Here is a 21,093-nt window from a genome sequence, read left to right as displayed (position 1 = left end):
CCCTGAGATGGTTGTGTCGAATTTCAAAATTAAATAGGCTTCTTTTTGGGACAAACGTGTCTCCGGGTCACCGTTTCCACCTTTAATAGCTGCCAGCACAGTCCATTTCAGGTCATTGGTCGAGTGTTTGTGTTGTAAGAAGTGTGACACTAATGGTGCTGAAAGGACTTTGTTATTAATACGGGAGCGGTGCTGTATGATCCTTTGTCGGACCTCTTGTGTAGTCTTGCCAATGTACACTTTGTCACACGGACACTGAATTGCATACACTACATTTTTTGTTTTGCAATTCGTGTGATCTTCATGGCGCCAGAATCTTTTGCCATCAGAGAACAATGAACCTTCCATAGTGAGATTGCAGACAGAGCATGTCCCGCATTTGCGATGTCCTTTGACAGGGGTCATGCCAAAGATGGTACTCTGGGTGTCCTTTTTTGGTTGGGGATGATTTGATGTGATCAGCTGTCCTATGCTCCGGTTCTTCTTGAGGGCAAATAATGGAGCACCTACCTCGGGCATAATTTCTTCCACCAGATGCCAGTTTTTTCGGATAATCTTCTGCAAAGGGTGGGTATGAGGTCCAAAGGTGGACACACAGACCATTCGCGATGTAGGCGATCTCTGCCTCTTTTCTAGTAGATGTTCCCTAGGGGTCCATCTGGCCCTTTTCATGGAATGCTTTAGGAGCTTGCGGGGGTAACCTCTCTCTTGCAATTTCTTTGTGAGTGCGTCACCATGGACATCAAAGTCTTGTACCCTTGAGCAGTTCCGTCTGACCCGTAGGTATTGCCCATAGGGCAAGTTATTTTTGAGACTCCTCGGGTGGTAGCTCGAGAAGTGGAGGGCATTGTTTTTGTCCGTTTTCTTCTGGAAAAGTGTGCATGCCAATCCTTCGGGAGATGACTTGACTTCGACGTCCAAAAATGGTAGGGCTTTTGCATCATAGCAGAGACTGAACTTGATATCCGGACTCCGGTTATTAAGCCAGCAGTGGAATTCCTCCAACAGCTGTGTGCCACTCCAGATACACCACACGTCGTCTATGTATCTTAGCCACTGGTGGATGTGATCTCGGTATGGGTTGTTATTATACACATACTTTTCCTCATATTGGCCCATATAGAGGATCGCTATTTCAGGAGCAAAGGGACAGCCCATTGCTGAGCCCTTGATTTGTAGCAACATTTCTTCCTCGAAAGTGAAGAAATTTCTTTTAAGAGGCAAGCGTGGTAAAACCATTCGTGTTTCTATCATACAAATCTAAATCACTGACCAGCAAAGGGGTTTCCCAGCATTGTAGAGTTTTCGATCCAGTCCTGCGTCCTTGGACTGCCTGCCCCTAATGTAGTTTACATTGTTCAAATCAAAACATTTGAATGGCTGAAAAGCGGCATAGAGAGCTTTGCAAACACAAAATTATTTACAAATGCAGTTAGTGAAATGGAGCCAGTGGGAACCGATTGAAAGCAAGTAGTTTAGTTAACCTTTGTCCATTGATTCAGTTTATTAATGATTGGAGGAGCCTTTTGACATATCAAAGAATCAAAGTAAAATATGGACTGCCTTATAAATTCTATGTCTTTCTCTAGGGAAATTTCTCCGACCCAAGTCTTATTTTTGTTGGTGAGAGTTAAAACGCGAAACCATTAGAACCAAATTACACATCTTTATTTCCAAATGCTCACTTGTGAAAAGGAAACAATAATTGGATTCTTCTTGTGGACCATGTATTATCGTTTAAGGACATTGCTCGTCTTACAATAAACTCCAAATTCTACATGCATTTTGAGAGGCTAGACTTAAATATTCCCTTCTGGCACCTAAATGGTTATTTTCAGAAGAATATTAGCGTTTGAACATTTCAAGATGTCTTTAAGCATGGCTACATATATATAACAGCTGCACAGTAAATGAAATAGGAACTCTTTAACAATCTTGCTTCATTTCCTCTTCACCCTGCCCTCTCCCATGCACAAACATGTACGTGTTCACTCTCTCTTCACACCTCTATATGCAACATTTTCTTTTCCTGCTGTTAGGTTTCATCTGCTGCATACCTCCTTCACACACTCACCTACAGAATCATAATTAAACCTGGCACATATGGAGCTATTGCTCTGTACACGCTGCTGAGAGGCCAAGGATTGGATGTGCAAGTTGACTGAACACCTTTGTGACCCACTGACAGGCACAATGAGACTTGCACACTTACTTTATCAAGTCAAAATGCTCTTGATCTCATCACACGGGGGGGGGGAGGGGGATGCGCGCCATTCTATCATCTCACTACTCTGCTTATTATCGCCTGACCCTTCTATAAGTCTTTTTGTTCCCTTCCCTGTGTCGCTTATTTTACTCTTTATCCCCCGCTCCTCACCTGCAATCTTTGAAGAGTCTGCTCCTCCTTCAGAGTGGCAGCCACCCCGTGAACATGAATACAGGGCTCGCTATTGCACTCATTTCAAGCCCCTCAAAGCCCTGCCACCCTGGAGTTGGAGGAATCCTTGGGTGCCCTGGAAAGTTCAAGGCTGCATAAATGAGGGTTGCCACCTGTTGGTTTTTACTGGCATTGGGGTGGCGTGGTGAGCACAATAACGATGGATTAAACCCAGATCTGTGACGACTGGGGTTGAATGTTTTGCCATTGTGCAACATTCCGTCCATCATCTTGTGTGTATTGATTATGCCTAGCCAATACAAACATGATGGAAATCACTTCAGGTCGGTGTTTTACCCCCTTCACATTACACCCTTCAAACAGCAAATAAAGAAAGCGTTTTCAAACTCGCGCTCGAACTGCTTTGACTATCCGTCACTGATAAACATGGAAAAAAAGACAGAAAAGCCATTTTAAAAATGAAAACGGGCGTGTTGATAGTCCTCTTTTGATTGAAAGATCATGAGCGGGCCTTAGCAGAATCTTGAGATATGAACAAATGCCCCGTGTTTCTGTCTCGCCCTCTCTGGCGCTCCATGGAGGAAGGTTCCGCTGCATGTCCGGCGAGGGCTGCCGTGTGATGCCTCCTCGCTGGCTGCTGCTATGGCTGCTGCGGCCCAGCAGGGGGCAAAGACCCTCCTCCCCGATGACCCCTGCTGGGCTCAGCTACATACGTTCTGCCAAGAAGCTAATTTATTTTTCTCTCATTACATATTTCAGATGTAACTTGTTTCGGATTTACACCGCTGCAAAGGTGTTTATTTAAACAAAAGCACATTTTGACAAGTTCATCGGAAAACCCCACTTTATTTTCGAGGCGCTTTGAATACCCGTCTTTGACCCCGAGGGAACGGTGGTCCAGGGTCTGGAGAGAACGGGTCCAGTATCTGCGCACCCTCTGGCGATATTTGCATTCAGTCTCTCCTCCCTGTGCTGATGCTCCGTCCACAAACACGTTTATTCATACAGCGCTTTATAATGTGCTTCTGTAATTTCTAAGCACTGTAACCATCAGATGCAGCTATTGCATCTTTTAATGGCACTGAGTTTACCGACCTCCGAAGCATGAAGGTTGGCGGCAGAAAGAGTCCATCGTCCTGCACCACGGGGCGAGCTTATGCTAGCCACGCGCATCTCTCTTGCATAAGCCACGCGATTTAATATTTGGCATCATCTGGGTGCAGGTTCTGCCCCGTCTGATCCCGGGTCTCCCCCGTCCCCTCCCCTTCCCCGCACTCGGTCCCGACGCTCACTCACCGCAACTTGTTAAAGGACTTTGAGACTAAAGATCACAACGAAAGAAGCATAAATGTAGAGTCATTGCTATGCACGAGTTCACCAATCAAATCCCACCACGAAAGAAATGACACTCACCTCTATGCCGTGGTCTCTCTGCCTCTCGGCGCTTTAAGAATGAACTTCCACAGACCAGTGCCCAGTGCAGCCGCAGCGTTCGCACTGCCCTAAAGCCGGCCCTTCTGTAAGTGTCAGTGATATATTTACCTTGAGAGGCTCCTCACAAGCACGCTGCGGAGGCCCTTGGCGGTATCCTTGTGTGGTGACCGGGCCCGGGGCCCAGGGCCCGGGGCCCTCTACTGCTGCCTGTGTGCACGTGGAGAGAGTCACTAAGTGCTGTGCGACTCGTTCAACACCAGGACAAGGTCACAGCCCGCGCGCCGTCCAGAATGACCAATCACTGCATGGCTTCACAATGAAGTCACACAGTGATTGGCCATGCAGTGCTGAGCCTGAGCCAGTGTGCCACCAGCCATTCCTGGCGTTGCATCAGCGCCAGGATTGGCTAGGGGGGCACACTGACTCCTCGCCCTGGCGCCTTCATGATACCACGGGGCCCGGCTACAGCAGCACCCCTCTCCCGGCCCCTTCATTCTGTAAGCATCTCTGGCCAGCGCGCATGCTCGGGCTAGATGCAGCCCTACGTTTCATATGCGCACTGTGTGCACACCGTACTGCTGCTGGCCTGCTGACGTCTGCACTCTGCAGACTGTCACTCAGCAGACCAGCCAGCCCCACCCCCTGCACACTGACTGACTCGGACTCCCTATTAAATCGGGTGGGTCCCGCCGCAACCCGGATTGAAGCGCTGCGGCTGCTCAAAATTAAATTCAATATATTCATTTCTTTGTGTATGCTATGCGGTGCGTCCAGGCTTAGTGGGGCTACGCCCCTACGCCCCTATGGACGCACCGCTGCTGAAAGATAGTAGTTAAAACGCAGTGTGCAAGGAGCTGTGCCATACAGCAATCTACCTTGTTCTGCCTAATATTCCTCGGGCCATGAGCTTTACATTTAAGACTATTCCTTTCCAAAACATGCAGGTTGCCTTTATTGTTAAGATAGAAATTATGGAGTTGGACTACAGGCCTGGGCAGAGGAAAATGATATTATCACCAACTTACAATATGGTTTCCGAGCAGGCAAGGGCACTATTGAACAGGGCCTAAACTTAGCAGTTCGAGGCATGTGGGCTGCTAAATTCATATCTTAGCATTAGATCGCCGCCTAGTGTTGGGCTCGGATGATTGCACATTGTTGTCCTGGAAGAGTCTTCGAAGTATCCTGAGATAGGTGGCTCCTCCCCTGGACTACAGTGCGCATGGGCATCGGCTCCATCCCCAGATTGTTTTTTTCCGCCATTGGGTTCGGATGTGGTCTCGACATCTTACTGTCGGAACCAAGTAAAACTATCTTTTACCGGCCAAAAGGCCTCGATTTTCTTGCGTCGGTATTGTCTGCGCTCGGTCTCGAGTCTTCCGTCTCTTGAAGCCGGAATAAGCGGAGTTTTCTTCGCTTTCTAAACTTTGAGGCCTTCTCATCGCGACACGACAGCAAGCCTTTACGGACATGGAGCGGAGCCCGTTCAAGTACTGCCCGCTCTGTGGGTCTAAGTACCCACACATCGATCTACACCCTGTGTGTAACAAGTGCCTTTCACCGGACCACGACGACGGCAAGTGCAAGGCCTGTGCACAGTTCCGCTCCAAGAAAACTCTCAAGCTTCGGCGCGCGGTGCGCTTGGAAGCTAGGCAAGCGGCCCCAGATCCGGAGAACATCTTCGGCGACCCGGAGGAAGAGGTCCAGGGTCACCTTCTACAAATCTCCCCATCACAGACGGAGGTCGAGGCGGATCCGGGAGACGACGACGGAGTCGCGGGTCAGGTCCTCGAATACGTCGAAGAGGTAGGAGACGACGATGAGATTTATGGGGCCGCGGCGGACAGCTCTGCGGACGAGCTCTGCCCCGAAAGTTTCGAGGACGACCGGGACACGGGATCGCCTGTCGGCCTTACCCTGGACCCGTTGCCGCAAGCCACAGCCCCGCCTTCGGGCCCGGCTACGGACTCACTTGCTGGGCACAATGTTTCGAAACCGAAACTGAAACCGTCGGGGTCGTCAACACCTAAAATGGCCGACCCGAAATCGAAACTGAAACCTAAGGACTCGAGTGTCCCTAAGATGGCTGCCGTGCCTGTGAAGAAGTCGGTGCCCGTCACCCCGTCGGCTCCGTCGACCTCCGGTCCGCAGAAGCCGAGGAAGTCTGTCGATTCCGATGCTCCGAAATCGAAGCCGACGCCCGAGGAAGGGGCCCCCAAGAAAGATGGTCGGCACGGATCAGCGGCTCCGGCGCCGTCCAAGCCCGCCAAGGTCGGCTCCAAAGAGGCTACGCCCAAGAAGTCGGCGCCCCGGCCTCAAGATTCGGAGGAGCCGAAGAAGGTTTCCGCGCCCAAACCGCACAAGGCCCGCGAGGACGTCGGATCCGAGGGACCGCTCAAAGCATCCTTGTCGGCGACGAAACCCACTGGCAGTGTACCGTCCCCCATTGCGGAGTCACTGCAGAGAATCAGGGAGAAAGCCTTTGCTCCATCGGCTCCGATGCCATCACCGCAGCCGCAAAAGGACGCTCCGGCTAAGCCTTCTGGGAAACTCCTTTTTCTCTTGCCACCTAAGGAGGCGCCGAAAGCGTTTTCGACGAAATCGGCTCCGAAACAGGGTTCCTCGCTGCCTGACCCTCTTCCACGTCGTGTACTCGAATCGGAAGACGATTCAGAGCACTTCATCGATGCTGCCACCGGCAAGCTGACCCTCTATAAACGGAAGATCACTTCGGAGCCGGTGGACCCCTACGTCATCCCGTTGAAGAAGAAGAGGGTGCCCCTTGACGCCTTAGGCCTCACGGAACCGATACAGCCTCCTCCTAGACGGAGCCCTACTCCCTCCCCAGAACACTCTGTGGGTGAGGAAGTTGATGAGGATGAACAGTACAATTTCCCCATCGATGAACCTGATGTACAACCAGATTCATACGACGACACTGGTGACCAGGACACCCAAGGTGCGGGCCAAGACCCACAGACCTTTAATGCACGTGCATCCCCGACTGAGGACTCAGCAGGATTTCATGCACTAATTGAACGGGCGGCGGCCAATCATGATGTGGGCATGCATGCCGACCCGGTTGAGGAAGACTTCCTTTTTGACACCTTTGCCATATCTGAAAGGACAGTAAAGACACTTCCTATGCTGAAAGGTGTTCTCAAACATGCTGGAGACATTTTTAAGGAGCCTACGAGGGCTAGAGTGGTCAACCCTCGCATTGAAAAGAAGTACCGGCCTGCTCCTGCGGACCCCGTCTACATCCGGGGACAATTGCCACTGGACTCTCTTGTGGTTGCCAATGCCAGGAAACGTGCCAACTCCCAGACAACGGGTGAAGCTCCTCCCCCGGATAAGGAGTCCAAAGTGCTTGAGGCAGGAGGCAAAAGAGTGGCTGCACAAGCGGCAAACTTTTGGCGCATCGCAAATACACAGGCGCTCCTGGCGCGTTATGATAGGGCGCACTACGACACCCTAGAACAGATCATACAACACCTGCCCCCACAGTTCCAAGAAGGCACCAAGATGCTTATTGAGGAAGGAAAGCTAATATCAAACGCAGCTATCAAGTGTGCTCTTGACGCTGCGGACACAGCTGCTAGGGCTATCAACACTAGCGTTATGCTGAGAAGACAAGCCTGGCTCCGCATCTCAGGGTTCAAGCAGGATATTCAGACAACAATTCTGAATCAGCCAGTCAATCCTGATAGTCTGTTTGGTCCGGATGTTGACACCACCCTAGAGAAGATAAAGAAGGACACGGAAACTGCTAAGTCTATGGGGGCCCTGCAGTCCCAACAGTTTCGTGGCAGCAATTTTCGTCGCTCAGGTGCACGTGGAGTCACCAGAGGACAGATGGGTCAACAATCCCAGTTCTCCAAAGGTGGGGCGCAATCCTCGTTCACTAAGCAGAACAAGGGAGGTTATAGGAATAACAGCAACAGAGGTCGCGGCAGAGGAAACAACAGCTCCCGCACCTCGACTCCAAGCAAACAGTGACTTCCTGTCACTGCCCCCCGACCACCTAACACCTGTCGGGGGGAGACTGCAGCAGTTCCTGCCCGTCTGGAGAAACATCACCACAGACAGGTGGGTGCGTCAACTGATCCAAAATGGTTATTGCCTAGAGCTGAAATCCACTCCACCCAACATCCCACCGAGGCAAAGGCCTATGTCCGCAGAGCATTTGCTCTTATTGCAGCAGGAAGTAGTGGCGATGCTGCAAAAAGGCGCAATCGAGCTCGTGCCGGTGGGGGAGGAGGGCACAGGGGTATACTCCCTGTACTTCCTTATTCCAAAGAAGGACGGTTCTCTCAGGCCCATTCTCGATCTACGTCCCCTCAACCTGTACATACTGTCAGAGCATTTCCATATGCTTACACTGCAGCAGATTCTTCCCTTGCTAAACCAGGGAGACTTCTTAGCGACCTTAGATCTCAAGGACGCTTATTTCCACATTCCACTACACCCGTCTCACAGGAAATACCTAAGATTCACTATTCAAGGCAGGCACTACCAGTTCAAGGTCCTACCCTTCGGAGTCACTACGGCCCCGAGGGTGTTCACCAAGTGTCTAGCGACAGTGGCGGCGCACCTCAGGAGGCAGAATATCCATGTCTACCCCTACCTAGACGACTGGCTCGTACAAGCCAAGTCAGAGCACCAGTGCGCCGCAGACATGTCAACTACAATTCACCTTCTTCACGATCTGGGTTTCTCCCTAAATTACCCAAAATCGCATCTTCAGCCGGCACATGTACGGCAGTTCCTGGGTGCTACGATCAACACCCTAACAGCCATGGCTCAGCCAAACCAAGTCAGAATCGACAGCATTCAGTCACTGATCCAACGATTCCGACTGAGACACTCCCTGCCAGCGAGAGTGTTCATGCAGTTGATCGGCATGATGGCCTCCTGCATCTTCATAGTCCCTCACGCACGGTTGCATATGCGCCCGCTCCAGGAGTGCTTAGCGAATCAGTGGACACAGGCTCGTGGGCAATTGCCAGACCTAGTGTTGGTTACCAGTCGGGCATACGACTCTCTGCATTGGTGGACTCCACACAACCTTTGCAAGGGCCGACTGTTCCACGAGCCCGTGCCGCAGATTGTCCTGACGACGGACGCATCCCTCCAGGGATGGGGAGCACATGTGCTCACTTACACGGTGCAGGGACTATGGACGACGCAGCAACAGAAGATGCACATCAACTATCTGGAGCTGATGGCAATCTTCATGGCGCTCAAGTCCTTCATTGTACATCTGAGCAACAAGGTCGTGCTAGTCCGGACGGACAACATGACCGCGATGTACTACATTCAGAAACAGGGGGGCACCCACTCGCCACAGCTGTCTCATCTAGCTCAGAGCATGTGGAAGTGGGCCATTCAGAGGAACATTTTCCTCATGGCAGAACACCTCCCGGGCAAGGACAATCAGATGGCGGATCTGCTCAGCAGATACAGCCATCAGATGCACGAGTGGGAGATACACCCTTCTGTTCTCCACCCGTACTTCCAGCAGTGGGGTCATCCGGAGATAGACCTGTTCGCAACAAAGGAGAACGCAAAATGCCGACTCTTTGCCGCCAGGTTCCCTCACCCACAGTCGCAGGGGAATGCGATATGGATGAACTGGTCAGGCAAATTTGCATACGCTTTTCCGCCAGCCCCTCTAATACCGCTGGTCGCGAGAAAGCTAAGGCAGCACTCCATGACTCTCGTCCTGGTTGCTCCAACGTGGGCACGTCAAGCTTGGTACACCACGTTCCTCGAACTCTCAGTGGTGCCGCATCAAAGACTGCGCCTCACACCCAGTCTTTTGACGCAGAACCATGGAGACATTCAGCATCCAGATCCGCGACAGCTCAACCTGGCGATCTGGCTCCTGAAGTCCTAGAGTTTGGATACCTTAACCTGCCTCCAGAATGCATGAGTATCATCAAGGAGGCGAGGAAACCTACTACTAGAGCATGCTATGCTGCTAAGTGGAAGCGTTTTGTCATCTATTGTACGTCCAATGACATCAACCCGCTAGATGCATCTATTCCCAACATCATCTGCTATCTGTTACATCTCTACAAGTGCAATCTGGCGTACACTTCCATTAGGATACATCTCTCAGCCATAGCGGCTTATCTTCAGAACAGGCAGCACCTCTCTGTCTTCAGAGTGCCCGCCATTAAAGCCTTCCTTGAAGGTCTGAAGAGAGTCATTCCCCCAAGAACTCCACCAGCTCCGGTGTGGAACCTCAACGTCGTTCTCACCAGACTGATGGGGCCACCATTTGAGCCACTGCACTCGTGTGAGCTCCAATTCCTTACGTGGAAAGTGGCCTTTCTGATAGCTATTACGTCTCTGAGGCGTGTCAGTGAGTTGCAAGCGCTCACCATACAAGAGCCGTTCATTCAAATTCACCCAAATAGGGTAGTGCTACGCACTAACCCTAAATTCCTCCCTAAGGTGGTGTCACAGTTTCATCTTAGCCAAACTATCGACTTACCAGCATTCTTTCAAAACCCGCAAACGGTGGCGGAAAGAATGCTCCATACCTTAGATGTACGGAGGGCGTTGATGTACTACATAGACAGAACACAACCCTTTAGAAAAACAAAACAACTCTTTGTTGCCTTCGCACCACAACACAAAGGCAACCCGATTTCCAAAGCAGGCATAGCCAGATGGATTGTTAAGTGCATCCAGATATGTTATCAAAAAGCCAAGCGCACTTTAACAGTACCCCCCAGAGCACACTCCACACGCAAACTGGGGGCATCCATGGCTTTCCTAGGGAACATTCCTTTAGAGGATATTTGCAGAGCAGCCACGTGGGTCACACCACATACCTTCACGAAACACTACTGTGTTGATGTGCATTCCAAACAGCAAGCAGCTGTAGGACAGGCTGTTCTTAAGACACTTTTTCAGGTTTCTGCAGCTGGCACGGGCAACCGCCGCTGATGGAGGGACTGCTATGTATTCTATGCTAAGATATGAATTTAGCAGCCCACATGCCTCGAACTGAATATGCTACTTACCAGTATGCATCTGTTCTTGGCATGTAGGGCTGCTAACATTCATATCGCCCGCCCTCCTCCCCGGTGCCTGTCGCAGCTGCAGATATACTATTGTATTTATTTCATTAGCATGGACATCCTTTACACTTTCACTCCATCTCCTGCCACAATGGCGAAAAACAATCTGGGGATGGAGCCGATGCCCATGCGCACTGTAGTCCAGGGGAGGAGCCACCTATCTCAGGATACTTCGAAGACTCTTCCAGGACAACAATGTGCAATCATCCGAGCCCAACACTAGGCGGCGATCTAATGCTAAGATATGAATGTTAGCAGCCCTACATGCCAAGAACAGATGCATACTGGTAAGTAGCATATTCATTACTAACAGCTAAATATACACAAAGCTAAGAGAGGAAATTTATTCATTACCTTCGTGGACCTAAGCTCCGCGTTTGATTGTGTGGACCACTCTGTTATGGAAGACGCTTAGTGATATGGATATAGACCAACAGATTCTAACATTTATTAAGGAATTGTACAGGGACGCAGGGGCCCGGGTACGGTATGGGAGGAGGGGAGAATGTTCAGACAAATTTAATATAAGAAGAGGCGTGAGACAAGGGTGCATTTTAGTGCCCTTTCTCTTCACCCTATACATCAATAGTGTAGGACAATATCTAAGGGAATTTCAGTTTGATTACCCCTCCGTGCGGGGAAGTCCGATTCCCATCCTTTTGTATGCGGATGACGCAGCAATTATGTCACGAACTGTCATTGGCCTACAAAGGGCTGTGGTTAAATTTGCAGAATATATGAGCACTCGAGGGCTAGTTATCAATGTCTCAAAAACATATTCTATGACTTGTGGTATCACGTCAAGATCTAGCAAGGCAATTTTCCTGGACAAAAATAAAATTGAGAATACTAATAGATTCTCTTATTTGGGAATTAACTTCGATAGTAGAGGAACTTGGAACGCGGCGGTGTTTGCAAGAGAACTGGCCTTTTCTAGTGCCAATGGTGCCCTGATAAACTTTGCCAGAAAACTGGGCGGGCGACCAGTGCGTGAACTTATCCAAATCTATAAAACTAAATGTGTTCCTACTGGCACTTATGGGGCCGTGATCTGGGGGATTGTTAAGGTAGAGCAGATAAAATACTGTGAAAATTATTTCATTCGCTACCTATTAGCAGCCCCTAAATCCATGCCAAATTACTTTAGCCATAGCGAAGTTGGGCTACCATATATCTCTGAAACGGAAACAACCTTAAATAGAGATATTGTTACCGATTGTCTGTCGCTAGATGGAGCTGTAAATATAAAATGGTTAAATTATATAAAAACCATGATGTCAGATATTGGGCTTAGAGAATATTTTGATAACCCAACATGCATGGAAAGGGTACCTAGACGTACCCTCAAAATTGGTACTGGAACATTTGGATAAGAAAAGGTGGTCATCTGAAAAGGGTAAACACACTGCCATGGCGACTCAGTTACTTATCTCTCATGTAGGGATACAGCCTTACTTATTATTAGACTGTAGTTGTTTTTCAAGAATGCTGCTGACTAGGTTCCGCGTGGATACCTACTTCCGTATGGTGACATTTCCCGAATGTAACGACTGGTCTAAACATTTGGTGAAGTGCCCATGCGATGATTCATCCCATCAATCTAACATCCACTGCATCCTGCTTTGTAAATTGTATGCGACCCCCAGGAAAAGGTTTTTGAAACCGATCCTTACAAAATGGAGAATAAGGGGATGTAGAGCGGCATTCCTTAAGTTAAAACAGTTGGAATCTGAACTCGTCATAAAAGTGGTCTCCTCCTATTTAAGGATACTTATTAGCCTTAGGAACACTATGTGATTTATGTGTAGTACCTTGTTTTTCCTCTCCTTACTTATTTTTGTTGCATTAGGAATATTAATGTATCTTATGTAATTAATGTAACATAGTAGTGGCCCAGAAAAAATGTTGGTAGTGCGGATGTATATATGTGTATGATCACTTTTTCCTAGCTCTGATTTTGGTTTAAATGAAATAACCTGCCTGCTGTCATTTTTGACGATACATAGCCCTGTATAAAGTCTCAATTGTTATTTTTAACCTTTTTACCTTTTTTAACTGTACAGATCGTTTTTAAAAAAATGAATGTCTTTTAATATGTGCTTTTATGATTTTGCAACTAAAAATCTAATAAAGCTTATTTTGACTTTGACTTTGAGTCGGACTACATTCTGGTGAATATCAGATCTGGAGCTCTTACTAAGTCTGTGTAAAATGTATTATTCAGCTGCTTACGTGTTGGGTCAACCAAGGGGCACCTCTCCATGTTAATATAAATATTATTGTGATATCGTATATTGGTACGTGGTGAAACTGCAAGATGTATTATGCTTTCTGATCTTCATGTCCCCATGATGTACTTTTTGCTTGTACAAGAAAGTAAAAAAAAAATGCGGTTGCTAGGTGTTTGAACTGGTTCAGGAATCACCAATCGAGCATTTTCAAAGAATGTATAATTGAATGAAAGTTTGAGTTTAGAAACAAATTCCTGTGCTTCTGTTGTTGGAAGCATTAACATTGTCAATTAGCTATGTTGCATCATATCCTTACTTTATTGAATGTGTGTCAGGTCATTCTTGGGTACCTAATACAAGAGGGAACTGTAAAACACTTTTTTCGAGTCTTTGTTCTAATGAGTGCTCTAATATGACTTCGACTTCAGGTGAAAAAGGCTAAAAAGTTGAAGCAAGAACGGAGGAGACGTCTCAATGCCTTTCAGAAGCTACAAAACAGACGCAACTTCTGGTCCATGACGCACCCTGGGAAGTTTTCCAGCTTCAGTTCCAGGTTCTGATAAATAAAGTGAGTGTATGAGATGTTATGGCCTTGTTTTCCTGGGTAGAATGCAGGGAAAAGGAGAAGAGTATTGCTATTTTTATGTCAGAATAGAACTCAATACATTGTGCTAGAAAATGTATCAAATGTAAGTGTAAGGAAGTTAAAGAACCCTATGCATTTATATTTGCGCCTATGAGTCTTGAGTAATGTTAATGTCTTACCCTGTTTTTTAGGTTTCGCGTCAGACAGTGCATGTGCTGTCTGTTGGAAATCTGCTAGCTTATAGCCTCCCCATTGTTTATCATTTGTTGGCTTTGTCACACTGATTTGCTTGCTTTTTTTATCACCTTCTGTGGGCTTTCCTTCCTCTTCTGGTGTTTGTCCCTCACTTGGGGCTTGGACTCATTACTTGTCATTCAACCGCTCTCTTTTCAGGTACTACTTTTTTCCTTTTTGGTTAAGCACTCTGCAAGTGTGTATATGTTTTACAGGCGCAGCTCTCGTGTATTTGTGTACCTTTTTCTTGTCTGTGTTTTTCTCCCTTCCTGAGTTACCATTCTTATTTCCTTTCCAACCGTCCCCCTTCCATTGCCGTTCTTGCTTCCGTGCCCCTCCTCTGCTGTCCACATGCTTCCCCATGCCTGCCCGTGTACGACCCCACTGCCCATCCTCCGTTGTCTGTGTGCTTTCCCATCTCCCACCCTGCATTGTCCTTGTACCACACCAATGCTCTCTCGCTTGTCCTGATCTTCCCCCACCTCCATCCTTCTCTCCCACCCTCCGTGTTGCCTTGTCCCTTGACTCCAACCCACTACCCTGTTTTTTTTATATCAAAAGCGGATTTTACACATTTTATTTATTAATCCATCTCGGATTGTTAAATCAAAGGAAAAAGTGCTGGCCTCGTTTGGTAGGCATGCGCATCCGTGTTGGTGTGTTTCTACAAAATGATGTAAAGGCTGTGTCATAGTGATTTTCTCTTTTTTAACATTTCCTGCCATGCTGAACAGCTGCGCATGCTATTCAGCATGGCTGAAAATCACTGCCAAAGCCAATAGGCCTCAAAGGCTAGACTTATTGGCATTTAATTTACTTATTATTTCGTGAGTGGACTGTGCTGCGACCCTGTATTGACAGTAGATACCTAGAGCATCATCTGACCTGTGTAGCCTCAGGATTTAACCTCTTCCTCAAAAAATCCTGTTAGTACGGATGATTGCCCTTCCTAAAAAGGTACATGGTAAACACCACACCTAGCTACAGTTTCCTTTCCTTTAAACTTCCAGGCGTCAGGCTAGATCCAGAAGATTTTTGATAGCAGTACTTCTGTGTGCTGATAGGTGGCGTCAGACGACTCCGCATGAGGTAGTAGACGTTGGGTTCATAGTCGTTGTGGCATCTGCGTCGTTGATATAGGCACCACCCCGGCGCGCTGAAGTTCGTTCTTTTCTTTACGCACCAGCCAGAGCAGATCCGTCGAAGAGAGCTAGCCCATGTCACTGTTTAACAGACTTTTTTGACTTTTTGTCGATTCCTTTTGGTGTGTCTTGTATGTTTAGTAAGAAAGTCTCGGGGTTCAAGCTGTGTGGCCCCTATCACCGCGCCATGTCGGTCACGGATCACCATTTGGTGTGTCTCTGGTGCCTGGAGCGCGACCACGACACAGTCGTGCTCAGCTTGTCAGGCCATGGCACCAAAGGCTTTAAGGGAGCGGTCCATAAAGCTGATCGCGGCCCACCTCCATGGAGGTCACCTTGTCAATCCCATCTTGGTCAAGGGGAAAATCCAAGCAACGCGCCAGGGGGGGGGGGGGTTGGGTGGGGTGGGGTGGGGGTGTTAGTCAAAGTCTTCCTCTTCAAAGTCCTCTCGGTAAGAAGCCCCATAAAATGCACAAAAAGTCAAAGCGGGCCGCAACTTTGCCCCGTTCGTCGCACGTAGAGACTGAGGAGCCTGGGCGTTCGATTTCCCGCATTTTCAGAGCATGTGTCTGTGTCAGCTCTGCGTTTTCCTCCTTTTCCGGGGCTGGGAGCGACCCCCACCCAACAAAAATAATTTTATGACTCCATGTGCTCCATATTTGAGCGGCCTGATCCGGTCGGTGCACCTTCGGGCCCGCGGGTTCAGCTGAAGGAGACCCTGGGGGTTCCGCGCCTTTGGTTCCGGACATGGACTCCTCTTGGATCCGTACCTCTTTGACCTTCCCCAGCAACACGCCTGACGTTGAGCTTCTCAGCCGCCCCTACTCCATCATCAATCCAGGTGTCATGGAGCAATGCCGTTCAACCTGCCCTATTCTGAAGGGTTAGGCATGGATGATGAAGGCTGGAAGGGCCAGCAGGATCCCTTAGAAATCCTGCAACCCAATCAAGACCTGGACTGGTATGAGGACATGGGTGATGCCAGCGGTCTAGACACCTCCCCAGATTCTGGCATGCTGTCTCCACCTAACCTTGCTATTGAGGAGGGAGCTTCATTCACAATGGTAGTGCTTAGGGCTGCGGAGGTCTTGGAACTGCAGCTTCCTACAGTGGCAGGCAAGACTAACGTCCTGATGGATGTCCTGCAGCCTGGTTTCTCCTCTTCAGAACCCTTGCTGCCTCTCAACAAGGCCTTAACAGATCCTCTACGGGGCACCTTGTCCAAGCCCATCACAGGGGCTCCTGTGAATAGAATGAGTTTGAGTTTAAAACATTTGTAGAGCGCGTGTACACCTGGCGGTTTCATGGCGCTGTGAAGTACTGAGCCCTTCGAGGGCAAGAGGGTCGGGGAGGAAGGGGAAGAAGGACAGTTATTGTGAAAAGGCCTGTGCGAAAAGAAAGGTTTTGAGCGCCTTTCGGAAGTGCGAATAATGAGTGGAAGATCTAAGGTGGGCGGGGAGAGAGTTCCAGAAGGCCCGGGGCAAGAGTGGAGAATTTCGTGCCCCCCCCCCCCACTTTTTACGCCTGAAGCGGGGAACTGTCAACAGATGTTGGGAAGATGAACGAAGTTCCCTGATAGGGGCGAAGGCTTTGATTTCTGAGGAGATGAAGTCAGGGGCAACGCCGGCCCGGGCCAGGAAGGTGATACATCCCATCTTGAACTGAGCTCGTTCTCGAATGGGGAGCCAGTGCAAGGATTTGAGAAGCGGCGTGACGTGATGGGATTTGGCCAGGTTGTAGACCAGGCGGGCGGCCTGGTTTTGGACCAGCTGTAGTCGTCGCATGCTGTAAGCGGGCATGCCACAGTATAGGGCGTTGCCATAGTCTAGGCGGGAGATTACCATCGCCAGGACAATGAGCTTAAGGGCAGAGAAGGAAAATAATCGAGAGACTTTGCGGATGGCACGGAGAGAAAGAAAGGAGGAGGACACCACAGAACTAACCTGGGAGTGTAGAGTGAGTTGGTCATTCACATTTATCCCCAGAGTTCTCACAGAGGTGGAAGGAGAAGGAGGGGGGACCTAGCGAAGGGGGCCAGAAGAGAGGTGTCCAGGGACTGGCCTGGGTGCGGTCCCTCAGGAATGAGGACAGCCAGACCAGGGCCGATCCCCGCCGCCCTGACACGAGAGAGTAGGATAGAATAATCAACCGTGTCAAAAGCGGCGGAGAGGTCGAGGAGGACCAAGGCCTGGGGGTGGTTGGTGTCCATACCCTCTCTGAGGTTGTCAAGGACCGATAGCACCACGGACTCCGTGGAGTGTGCGGGGCGGAACCCTGCCTGACGTGGGGCTAATGCTCCGTTCTTCTCAACAAAGGTACTGAGCGTTTTGGCAACGTGGCGCTCTAGTACCTTCCCCAGAAAGGGCAATAGTGAGATGGGGCGGTAGTTGACAGGAGCGGAGGGGTCAGCTCCTGTTTTTTTTTTAGGATTGGAACAATGGTGGCCGTCTTTAGAGGTGGAATAACAATGCCCTGGGACAGGGAACTGTTAAGAAATGTGAGAGGGGGCTGCACGCAGACCGAGTAGATGTGCCTAAGGATGTGGGCAGGGCAGGGGTCCAAAGGTGAGCCTGATTTGACCGTAGGGAGGAGGGACAGAAAAACCTCCTCTGTCAGAGGGAGAAAAGAGTCAAGGCGTGCCCCGACTGATGGACACTGGGGGTCGACGAAGGAAATGGGGTGGGGGGGGATGTTTGCTTTGATGTTTGAGATTTTGTCCAGGAAATAGGTGTTGAGAGAGTTGCATAGGTCCTGGGAGGGAGGAGGTTTGAGGGTGGCTCTGTCGGAGTAGGCAAGATCGTGCACAATGGAGAAAATCTCTCTAGTCTGATTTTCGGCGGCCAGGATTTTTGAGGAGAAGTAGGCAGTTTTTGTAGCCAAAATAGATTTTTTATATTGGGACAGGAGGACGGTATACTGGGTTTTGAGGTTGGGGCAGTAGTCTCGTCTCCAGGCTCGCTCGGCTTGGCGCACAGAGAGTTTCTGGGCCTTGAGTTCCTCACTGAACCAACGATTTGCGTCGTTCGGACGTCTGGAGGACACTCGTCTGAGGGGGGCGACGGAATCGCAGCCTGACAGGAGCCAGGAGTTGATAGTCGGCTTGTGCGGAAGATGACAGACCGTAGAGGTCTGGACTGGATACGGAGAGTATGGCGGAAAGAGCGGCCACATCCACCCGGCTCCAGGAGCGCGCCCAGATGTTTTTGGGAAGGGAGGGCTTAGTGACTGGGTTACGGTGTAGGGAAAAGGATATCAGGAAGTGATCAGACCAGGTGCAGGGAGAGATGGGCAAGTAGGTTATAGGACAGTTGAGGGACCAGATCTGATCAAGGATGTGACCCTGAATGTGAGTAGGGGAGTGAACGTGGGAGTCAAAGTTGAGGGAGCGAAGGGTGGCCGAGAATTCTTTAGAGGTCGAGCATTCTGCGGAGTCGGATGGCCAGAAGTTGAAATCACCTAATACCAGAATGGAGGAGTTGTTGACCGCTAAGGTGGCCACTAGGTCTTGGAAACCGGGGAGAAAAAGTTGGGAGGGTTGGGGGGGACGGTACATAAGCAAACAAGTGAGTGGGACTCTGAAGGATGGAGAGCGGACGATTAAAAAATCAGATGATCCAATGGAGGAAAAGGATAGAGGCTGAAAGGAAAGTTCTCTGCGGGCGATCAAAGCGACGCCGCCTCCTGATTTGCCGGAGGGTGTGTCGGTGCGCAGTGCGTAGTAAGCGGCCGGAAGGGTAGCTAACAGAGAAGGAAGAGAGTTGTCGCAAAACCAGGTCCCTGTAAGAAGTAGGAGATCTGGTTTGTGCAGGTCCAGTAGAACCATTGCCAGCCACCACCACCCTGCACCGAGTGACCCAGCTTTCCTCTCTACCCACTCCACCCCACCCCGTAGAACTTTATGGTCCAGACATCCACTTCCCACAGCACGTTCCTTTCCACACCACCAGATAGGGAATCCAAAAGGCTGGACAGCTTTGGTAAGAAAATATTTTCTTCAACTAGCCTAGTATTGTGGTGAGTAAACATTGCACGCCTCTTGAGCCCTTACTCCCATTCTCTATGGGATACGGTTCCGAAAGTGCTGCCCAGAGTCCGAGCTCTCTTCTCCCAAGTCAATACAGATGGGAGAGTTTGCCATACGATGTTGCTCAGATATGAAAGACTCGCTAGGCAGAGCGATTTCCTCAATGGTGGCCATTAGGTTCTTCACCTGGCTGATGACGTCTGGCTTTTCCGGGGATGTTTCGGACTGTTGTGGAGTCCGTTGTCGATGCCGATTAAACATACACCTCGGGTGCTGCATTAAATAAGACTAGCGGTTTGATTACCCCAGACACGAGTGGTGGAACCTGTGGCGTTTAGCGTCTTCACACTATGCTTTAGTAAGTTTTATTGTTTGCGTGTATGTTGAACTTCTGTATGAACTTTATTCGCTTCTGCTCTTCACAATGCTTACGTTTTTAACTGCACCCTTGAGTACACGATAAATTTCGCCCTGTGGCACATAGCGTTCTCACACTATTCTTTAATAAGTTTTATCGTTTAAGTGCATGTTGAACTTTTGCATGAATTTTGCTTGTTTCGGTTTTCACGATGTTGACGTTTTTAACAGCACCCTAGAACACACGATAAATTTCGTCCTGTTGATCCTAGTCATGGTTTTTCTTTTGACTGTTTACACTATTCATAGTTCACCATTTAATTTAAATAGGATGATCAATTTAACTATTTGGATGTATCACGATTATTGATTACTGTTCACTCAGATTAGTGACACAGTGACTTCTTTATTCACATGAGGAATATGTTGTGAATGTTTGTAATGTACCGAGGAGACTTCATCCCTGAACATAGTTCATTTTTATTTGTTTGCAGATTACTCCCCTGATGAAGGGCTAATCCAGCCCGAAATGCATAGGGATTCAGAAAGTAATATTGTGGATGCATTTTTTGATGTTTGAAGATTACATTTACTACTCGAAAGAACGAATGGATTTGTAATGAGAAACTTGAAAATGACAATTACAAACCAATTTGAAAAGATTCGATTATTTGTTTGATTCTTATTATACCTACGGGTATCACAGCACGCGGTGCGCTGGGGGACAACTCCCATTGGGAGATTGCTTCTTTGTGTTTTCCGGGGATGTCCAAGCTAATCTTATGGACATACCCTTTGATGGCACCCGTCTTTTTGGAGACAACGCGGACACAGCGCTTGAATGCTTTAAGGACTTGCGGGCTACGGCCAAGTCCTTAGGTCTCGCTACGCCATTCCAGCCTCTGTCTGCTTTTCACCCCTTCTGTGGCTACGGAAGGGGCATTCGACCATGCCAACCCTATTCCAGCCTGAGGACCCCACAAGTCCAGCAACCTCTGCGGGGCTGCGGACGCGGCTCGCCCTGACTCCGTGGATCGGGTCACTGCCCCCTGCTCCACCGCAAAACCCCCCTAGTCTGATCCTTCTAGATCATGGATGTCCAGTTGGCGGCAGGATACACCATCTCCTCCACCACTGCCGAGAGATCACCTTGGACAGGTGGATGCTGCAAATAAATGAAACTCCTTAGCACACAAACACATTTAACATAACATAGGTATGTAAAGCGTTTCCACTAATTCAAACATAATGCGCAAAAGATTAATCTTCCTTCTTCTTTGTTGGTCACTTTATTATGTGCAATTCTTCCCAGGTAATTCTCTACAGCCAAACCGTGTTTCGTCGCACAGTGTGATAATCCTATGTGGCGCCTTTTTACCTAAATCAAATACCACTGTCTGGCCATATCGGATGCTGCAACTAGTCCATAGGCTACTCCCTCCCCTTCGAGACTACTTCTCCCTCCATGCCTCCAAATTAGATCGGCTGACAAAAGATCACCTTACCCTACTCCGCGAGGAAGTCAAGACTCTTGGCCAAGGGAGCCATAGAGAGGGTCTCGGGCCATAAATAGGCTGTGGTTGCTATTCCTGC

The 21,093-nt window shown here is 49.1% G+C and overlaps 1 protein-coding gene across 7 annotated transcripts in view; it reads left to right on the top strand.

The window, feature by feature from the left end:
- The window catches only part of USP36 (ubiquitin specific peptidase 36), a 755,622-nt gene that overhangs the window by 680,432 nt on the left and 54,097 nt on the right, over positions 1-21,093 (top strand). For all 7 annotated transcript variants that reach the window (XM_078653946.1, XM_078653951.1, XM_078653945.1 and 4 more), the window contains one exon: positions 13,586-13,725. In XM_078653946.1, the coding sequence (XP_078510072.1) occupies positions 13,586-13,717 (132 nt within the window). In that variant the 3' untranslated portion in view covers positions 13,718-13,725. The remainder of the gene's footprint in view (positions 1-13,585; positions 13,726-21,093) is intronic.

This window comes from Lissotriton helveticus, chromosome 7 (genome assembly GCF_964261635.1).
Source record: "Lissotriton helveticus chromosome 7, aLisHel1.1, whole genome shotgun sequence".
Lineage (NCBI taxonomy): Eukaryota > Metazoa > Chordata > Amphibia > Caudata > Salamandridae > Lissotriton > Lissotriton helveticus.
Note: the sequence above shows the minus strand (reverse complement) of the source record. Positions and strands in the feature narration are given on the sequence as shown.